This window comes from Echinops telfairi, unplaced genomic scaffold (genome assembly GCF_000313985.2).
Source record: "Echinops telfairi isolate 266 unplaced genomic scaffold, ASM31398v2 ScPeMD7_7469;HRSCAF=8507_1, whole genome shotgun sequence".
NCBI lineage: Eukaryota > Metazoa > Chordata > Mammalia > Afrosoricida > Tenrecidae > Echinops > Echinops telfairi.
In genome coordinates, this window is record NW_022111373.1 from 28,024,966 (window position 1) to 28,033,817 (window position 8,852).

Genomic DNA, 8,852 nt, shown 5'->3' on the forward strand with positions numbered 1-8,852 from the left:
AGAGATGTGGGGATCAATCTGGAAAAGAAAGGAAGAAATTCAGATACTAAGAACCTCACACCCCAAAGAAACCCAGAAACTAAGAATGAAATAGCAGAAATAAAAAAAACATGGTATGATATCTGAGTCAATGAATAGAACAAAAGGAAAATTGAAGACATAAACTCAAAACAACCATGCAGACTTCAGCAAACGTGAGAAACCATCAAACAAAAAGCAAAAGAATCTGCAGAAAGCATGAGGAAAAAGTAATTTTCCTCACCTCCAACAATTTGAACAGTCAACAGCATAGACCCTCCAACAACAGAAGAAAATAAATAATAAAAAGAGCAGAAATAAATGAGCCAGAAAACAGAAAACCAATGGCAAAAATCAAGAAAATGAAATTTTTTTTTCTTTGAAAGGATCAACAAAATCGACAAACTGCTAGCCAAATTAACAAAGGAAAAAAGTAAACTGTTGAAAATATCTATAAATAGGTGGAACCACAACAGATCCAAATGAAATAAAAAGAATAATAACACAATGTGTTAGTCTGGGTAGACTAAAGAAACAAATCCAGGGAGATTCATAAGCGTCTCCTTGTGTAAGAGAGAATTTTATAGCAAAGAAAAACTTTATGTTAAGAAAACAGCCCAGCCCAGTCCACATCAAGTCCATAAGTCTGATATTAGTTCATATGTCCAATACTAGTCTATAATTTCCTCTTTAGACTCACGCAGTCATGCAATGATGCTAAATGCAAGAAGATCGCAGGCCAGTGGGTGGAAAGTCTTGTGGATCCATTGGTGGTAGAAGCATCTCAGCATTGGTGTGGGTCTCCACATGGCTTTTCCAGCTCCAGGGCTCTGGCTCCATCAGTGTAGCTCCATGTCACTTGTCAACAGGAATGCCTTGCAGGAAGAGAGTGTGTCCTGCCTCCAGTGAGCTATTTATATCCTTTGTGTCTCCAAATGAGGTCATCAAGCTGTGACCTGATTGACAGGTTAGACTCCACCCCTTCCTCAAGTCGACAGGAGATTATGTAACTGCTACATACAGTATTACAAAAGACTGTATTCCAAAAAAAATTGATAATGTAGATGACATGCATAAATATCTAGAAATATATCATTTTCCTAAATTAACACAGATGGACATTAAGAACTTGAACAGAGCCATAGCAAAAGAAGAAATAAACAAAGTCATCCAGAAACTCACAACCACAAAAAGCCCAGGAGCATACAGCTTCACAGGAGTAGTCTACCAATAATTCAAAAAAGAGCTGTGGCCAATTCTACACAAACTATTCCAGAATGTAGAAAGGGACAGCAAACTCCCAAAGTCATTCTACAAAACCAGCATAACTCTGATACCTAAACCTGGCAAAGACTTCACAAAGACAGAAAAATACAGAACACAGATGCAAAATTTCTCAACACATTTCTGGCTAATAAATTCCAACAACATATCAAAAATAATAATAGTAATAATACATTTTGATCAAGTGGTATTCATACCAGAGATGCAAGGATGGTTTAATATTTTAAAAAGAATTAATGTAATCCACCACATAAACAAGAGAAAGGATAAGAACCATATGATCATCTCAATCGATGCAGAAAAAGCATTAGACAATATTCAACACCCATTCCTATCAAAAACACTCAATAAGAATAAAAGGGAAATTCCTCACCACAGTAAAGGCCATCAATGAAAAACAAACAGATAATATCACATTCAGTGGGAAAATCTGAAAGCACGCCCACTGAAAACAGGAACTCAGTAAGTATGTCCCTTATCACCACTCTTATTCAGCATTGTGCTGGAAGTCCTAACCAGCTCCATAAGACAATAAGAAGAAATTAAGGGAGTACAATCGGGCAAAGAAGAAGTGAAACTTCTTATAGAGAGAACTCGAAGGTCTCCACAATAGGGTTGTTGTAAACACTTGAGGAATTTAGCAAAGTAGCAGGATACAAGATTAACGAGCAGAAATTAATCGGACTCCTATGTACAAGTGAGGAGTGCTCTGAGGAAGACACCCAAACAATGCCATTCACAATCAAGTTGCCTGGGAATAAGCCGAACCAAAGGAAGGAAAGAGCTGTATGAAGAAAACTCTAGGACATTCCCACATACTGTCAGGAGAGACCAGACCCTGAGAAGGACCTCATGTTTGGTAAAGCGGAGGGGCAGCAAAAAGAGAGGCAGGCCCTGGATGAAATGATTGACACAGTGGCTGTAACAATAGGCTCAGGCATAGGAACAAGTCTACGGATGGCGCGGAACATGCAATGTTTCACTCTGTTGTGCACAGGGTTGCTATGGGTCAGAGCGAACTAGATGGCACCTAACAGCAACAACACAGCAACTGATTTTGACAAGGGCCCAGTAAACATTAAAAGGGAAGAGGATGATTCCCTCTTCAAAAAGTGGTGCTGGAAAACCTGGATCTCCTCCATCTGTAGAAAATGAAACAAGACCCATACCTCACCCCATGCACAAAAGTGAACTCAAGGTAGAACATAGACCTAAATGCAAAACCCCAAACTATCAGGTTCATCAACGAGAAAATTGGGACAAATCTAAAGTCCCTAGTGCAGGGCATACATGGGCCACCAGATGTAACAAAAGAAGCATATACCGTGGAAGACAAACTAGATGAATGTGACCTATTAAAAGTAAAACACTGTGTACCTCAAAAGATGTATTTCATCAAAAGAGTAGAACAAGAACCCATGGATTGGAAAAACAATGTTTAGCAATGACATAACTAACAAAGGACAAATTACTAAAATCTAGAGAATACGGCAGGCCTACAACAAGACAAAAACCAAAAACAAACAGCCCTCTTTAAAGGTGGGGAAAGGACCTGAATAGACTTCACAAAGGATGACACCTGAATGACTAACAAGCACATTAAGAAATGTTCTTGTTCACTAGCCACCTGGGGAATGCAAGTCAAAACAGCCATCTAATACACAGACATCTGTGATCCAAGGATTGTAAATTATATAATCTAAATCCAAAGGAGGGAATTGTATCAGAGCTTAAATTGTGAAATTCTTGAGTGCAGAAAGCGATGGATGACAGTGGAAACCCCAAATACATATCAGGATCTACACAGGGAATAAGCATCTGGTGATTTACCCTCTAGCCATAATTGAGGGATGGAAATAACTTGGCTATCAGACAGAGAGGACTGGAAAGATGACTATAGCAGATTAATGACAAATCTGACTTAAACAGGTAAGACCTTATCACTTGATCTCCCCTCTGATACACTTTGCACTTGATGTGATTTTCAATATTTTCTGTGGGTTATTTTTGTTCATAAAGGGGTTTATCTCTGTTGTATTTTGTCCCTGGATAGCCTTCTTGACTCTCTGTTATGTGTTTTTCTATGTTTTTCAGTGTATGAAACCCAAGATGGGTGAACCTATAGAGGAAACAACGCGAATAAGAGTTCCTGATGGGCTTAGAGGGGGATGAGGGAGAGTGGGGATAAGAAGGAGCTGATTATCAAGGAGTTCAAGAAGGAAAACAATGATTTGAAACTGGTTTGGATAGCAATTGTACAATACTGCTCAATGTGATTGAACTATAGAATGGTATGGATTAGCTACTAATAAAATGGTTTTGGGGGAAAAAGTGAAGTATAAATACATATGGATTAAGCCTCCAGTGAATTCCTTCTAAACATAGACTAGGGATGAGAATAGCGAGTCTTACAACCAAGAAGAGTACATTGGAAAGTGGATTATGGTAGATGAAATTAGGTTAACATTTAACACCTTATCATGTGATCTCCCTTTTGACCCCTTTTAAAGTTGTTCCAGTTTTTAATATTGTCTACATTTTAAAATTCAGGTTTTTCTCTATTTTATTTTGTTATTGTTGTTAGCATTTCTGTTTCTTTATTTTTACATGTTTTTTCAGTGTCTGAAATCCAGGCTGAGTGAATCTATTGAACAGTAACTGGATTAATGGTTTCTTTGGGTATGTTAGGGAGATTGTGGGGAAATGGGAAGCTAATAACAAGGAGGACAACAAAGAAGAAAATGTTCTAAAATCGATGTGGTAATGATTTTTATTTTAATAAATCATTTTATTGGGGGCTCTTGTAGCTTTGATAACAGCTCATACATCCACTGTATCAAGCACATTTGTATATATGTTGCCATCGCCCTTTTCAAAACATTCTCTTCCCACTGGAGCCTTTGATATCAGTTCCTCATTTTTTCCTCCTTCCCCAACCCTCTCACCCTCATAAACCCTTGATAAATTATAAACTACTATTATTGAATTGTATGATATGTGGATTATGTCCCAATAAAACTATTTTTTTAATTGCAACCTTCAGTATGGCTTTCAATTCAATGTAAAGCAAACAGAAATTCTCACAACTTAACAATAGGTAACACGATGAAAAATGGAGGAAAGATTAAAGTCTAGGATTTTGCCTTGCTCAGATCCACAATTGATGCTCATGGAAACAGAAGTCAAGAGTTCAAAGGACATGTAGCATTGTGTAAATCTGATGGCTAAGACCTCTTTAAAGTGTTGAAAAAAGCAAGGTTACTTTGAAGACTAAGGTATGCCTGCATTTTGAATTGCCTCGTGTGCACGTGAAAATTACATATTGAGTAAGGAAGACCAAAGTAGAATCAATGCATTTGTATTACAGTGCTGGCGAAGATTAATGAAAGTACCATGGAATGGCAACAGACCAAACATGTCTTGAAGCAGTAAGGCCAGAGTGCTCCTTAGAGGCAAGGATGGAGAGACATCCTCTCGTACTTTGGACATTAAGGAGAGACCTTGAGAAGGACACCATGCTAGGTATAGGCGCAGTGAAAATGAGGAAGGCCCTTAAGGACATTTACTGACACAGGCTGCACAAGGAACTCAAACATAAAAATCATTTTAAGGATGGCATAGGACTGGCAGCATTTCATTCTATTGTACACAGGACTGTTAGGAGTCCGAACTAACTAGACCGCACTAAACAACAGCCTATACAAATGCCCACAACTATACCTATACAGTGAACCCTCGCCACTTCGCGCTTCGACTTCCGCGGCTTCACTCTATCGCAGTTTTTGCGTAACAGCGCATGCTCTGTCATTACTGCCACTCATTGGCTCATACTGTACACGCTTGATGCCATAAATAATATAATAAATAATAAATGATAATTGTAACGTCCAAAATGTTTTACTGTATTTCCCCTTTTTCGTTTAATAAATTGGGTAATACGAGTGTAATGGTGACTAAAGGGTGTTTTTTCATGTCCTCTATGCTCTAACTACGAAAATATTTGATTTACAAATAAGGAATCCTACTTCGCGGAATTTCATTTATCACCGTAGGGTCTAGAACCGATTAACCGCGATACGAGGGTTCACTGTATATGTATGTACTCTTATAAACCATCTCACAACTGTATCTACCTGTATAACAACTCATAAATTTTAATTTTTATTACTATGTTTTCAGAATTGTATATGTTAGAGCCTATGTAAAGATGCAATCATCCTCAGGATGTGATCTAATAAAATGAGCCTCGTTGGTGTCAGAGGATTAGGGTGGTGCCAGAGGATTAAGAGAAGTTGCCTTTGGTATGGGCTGCATTCTGTTTACAAGGAATTAAAGAAAAAAGAAGCGAGCAGAGAAGGGTGGGACCTTACTACCATGAAGAAAGAAGACCCATGGTCTTTGAGCTGAGAACCGCCCAGTCTGAGAGCAAGATTGATACCAAGACCAATAGACCTTCAAGCAACACTGAGCCCACAGACATTGAAAAGAGACAAGGAATTCCCTCCAGCGCGGACACAGAGAAAGCCTTCCCCTGGAGCTGGTGCCCTGAGTTTTGGCTTCTCACTTCCTAAAATGTGAGGGCTAAATTTCTGTTTGTTAACGCTATTTGTGAAACCCATCCACTTGTTGTATCTCGATGACAGTAACACTAGACAGCTAAAACAAATCCCATCCTCCCACAACCTCTGCAGCATTTGTTGTTCTTGCTTTTGATCAGTGCCACTTTTTGCAGGAGTGAATGGTACCTCATTGTAGTTTTCATTTACATTTCTCTAATGGCTAATATGGAAGACTGAAGAAGAATTGAGGCATTTGAATTAAAGCTTTGGTGAAGAATAGTGAAAATGTCAAGGGCTGGAAGAAGAATAAACAATTTTTTTCATATAAGCAGTACAACCAGAATGCTCATTAGAAGTTAGAATGGTGCGACTCCTTCTTTGTATATGTTTTCAGGAGAGACCAGTCCTTGGGAAAAACCATCATGCTTGCTAAAAGAAAAGGTCAGAGAAAAAGAGGAAGACCATCAAGAAGATGGATTGGCACAGTGGCTACAACAAGGGGCTCAAAGCCATGAACAATTGTGAGGATCGTGCAGGACCAGGCAGTGGTCTGCTCTGTGGTAAACCGCACTGCTCAGAGTCAAACAACTCCACCAAACAACATACAACGGCAAATGGTTGCGAGCAATTTTCAGCATTGTTCTTTCTCAAAGATGTACTGGCGAGTTCCACAAAACAAATGAATGTGTGCCGTACACTTATACAAAAGCAACGTGACTTTCTCTAATCTCCTTCGTGGGTACAGTGCAGAACCTCAGGCAAATAAGCAAAACCATGCCACTCTATTTTCATGCAAAAGTGACCTTGTCTTCTTCACACAGCCAGATGGTAGTGAGACTGAACGCACAAAAAAATCACAACTTTTCTAGTCAACACAAAGGACATTTGTGACCTACCCAGATTAAAATGGAGCTTCCAATGACCTCAATGGGACAGCGCTTTAGTTTCCTTCTTACCTTTCACTCACAGCTTGCCAATTGTTGACTAAAAAGTCCTTTGCCACATATTGGCCCACTTCAGATGATGCCACAACTTCAATAATATTTGTTTCATTTAAATTGAGTGATGCTGTACTGATGGCATATTGCATGTATCTGCAAAAGTACATTTAAAAATAGTTTTGTAATTCAATATAAAATGCTAATTTAAACAAATGGAATTAAAGTCCCACATGGTTCTAAGCTGGTGATGCACAGACATGCTTGTTTAAATTCTTATATGAATATGTTTCTATTTTTCCCCATTTGGTTTGTTAGCTACATTCCTGCCCCAGGGACTTTCAAAGTAAGTTGATCAAGTTGGTTTTAGATGTCTTCTAATTGGTTCCAACTCGTAGCAACCCTTTATACCACAGAGAACACTGCCCACACCTGCGCCATCCTCACAATTACGGTTACAGTTGAAACAATGATCATGCTCACCTGTGAAGTATCCATGGGTCTTTACTGCAGCTCAGAGCATAAACAAGTTGAAACCTTTTGTCTTCATTTCTTTCATTGGTGTAGATACTGAACAAAAAGTCCCATTCTTTATCATTTCCCAGGGCGATTCCGTAACACAAGATCACACTTCTAATTGGATAAGGTATTCTGTAAGGTATAACATGTGATGAAATCTCTCATGGTAGTAAGGTTATACAGTTATCTATGTTGTTATGTGTTTAAAAGTGTAAATCAAGAAAAAAAAATTGAAATCTCTGATAAAAAGATCAAAAGTAGGTCAACAATAGGAACTATAATTAGCACTAACACCCGAGAAGAGATCAATGAATTAATTTAGAAACTAAGGAGATTTCTAAAGGAGAAGTAAATCAGAATTATATAAATACTGTATATGGATAATTCAATTTGGTCTTATATCTCTTTTCATTTCTTAAGGGTCCATTGGCAAGGATACATTAACGATAATCAAAATAACAGAATCCTAATCTCAGCACTCGGGGGGGAATACAGACTCAGAGAGAACGAGACATGTTTTGACGACCTTAGATGTAGACCAATAGTAAAAATTATGAAGAGTGACCTATATAAGATTATACAAACACCAAGATTATACAAACACCAAGAGTTAAAATAAGTGCTTCCTGGAAAGTGTATTGACAAAGGAAAGACACTAATTTTCCATTGTTATGCACAGATCTTTATCAGATTTTTTAAAAAGCCATTTGAAAAGATTATTAGCAAAGAGAAGCGAAAGCAAACTGGTTAGTCCCAGAGTGAGAACATTACAAATTGTTGATGCTGAAACAGGGCAGAAACAAAGGGAGTTATAATATTACTCTTACTCATGCTCTGGATGGTTCATCCATTTTCGGAAGAGTTCCCTTGACAGCTGCAGACAATCTTCAAGGCCCAGCCAACATGCAGTTCCAAAAAGTTTTTCCAGGGATAATCTTGAAAAAAAAAAAAGTCAAAGAAACAGTTTTTTTGCAACATTACATTTATTTCCTCTGCCTCCTAGACTGTGGTTAATGAGGATAGGTATTTTAAAACATCCTCCCAGTGATAACAGGATTTTTTTAAAGTTGCTTTTTTGGATAGCAAACATATTTAAGATTCAGAGATATATTTGCTAAGAAGCTCTGGGGTGCCCCAAAACTCCCAAGTCTGGTATTTTTTGAATGTTAGAAATAAATTACTGCCATCCTTCATCCCTCTCAAACACGTGGGTGTAGACACATGCTACATCTGGGGTCAATTTATTTTCCTTCCCGTTTAAAATAATTGCCTTAAGGATTAAAACAAGTGACTTTGGAGAATACGATGTAATGTGCTTAAAAATTAAAATTCTCTCCAAAAATAAAGAAGGAAGAGCTTATTTCTTCTTCCAACAAAGTGCTTTTCCCTCAGGACTCTTCGCTTTTTCCTTTCCTCTTTCTGCCTGTTAGGTTTGTGTTAAAAAAAAAAGGGGGGGGGCTTTTATTTTAATTGTTTTGTTTATATTTGTAGCTAAGTAAGGACTTACGCTGTGGTTCACAACAAAATAAGTTTA

General features: G+C 37.9%; 1 protein-coding gene across 1 annotated transcript in view; it reads right to left on the reverse strand.

Moving 5' to 3' along the window:
* Positions 1-8,852, reverse strand: part of LVRN (laeverin) — a 117,039-nt gene that overhangs the window by 25,679 nt on the left and 82,508 nt on the right. The window contains exons 18-20 of the mRNA XM_013005657.2: positions 8,146-8,253; positions 7,283-7,450; positions 6,818-6,955 (exon numbers count right to left, since the gene is read on the reverse strand). Of these exons, the coding sequence (XP_012861111.2) occupies positions 6,818-6,955; positions 7,283-7,450; positions 8,146-8,253 (414 nt within the window). The remainder of the gene's footprint in view (positions 1-6,817; positions 6,956-7,282; positions 7,451-8,145; positions 8,254-8,852) is intronic.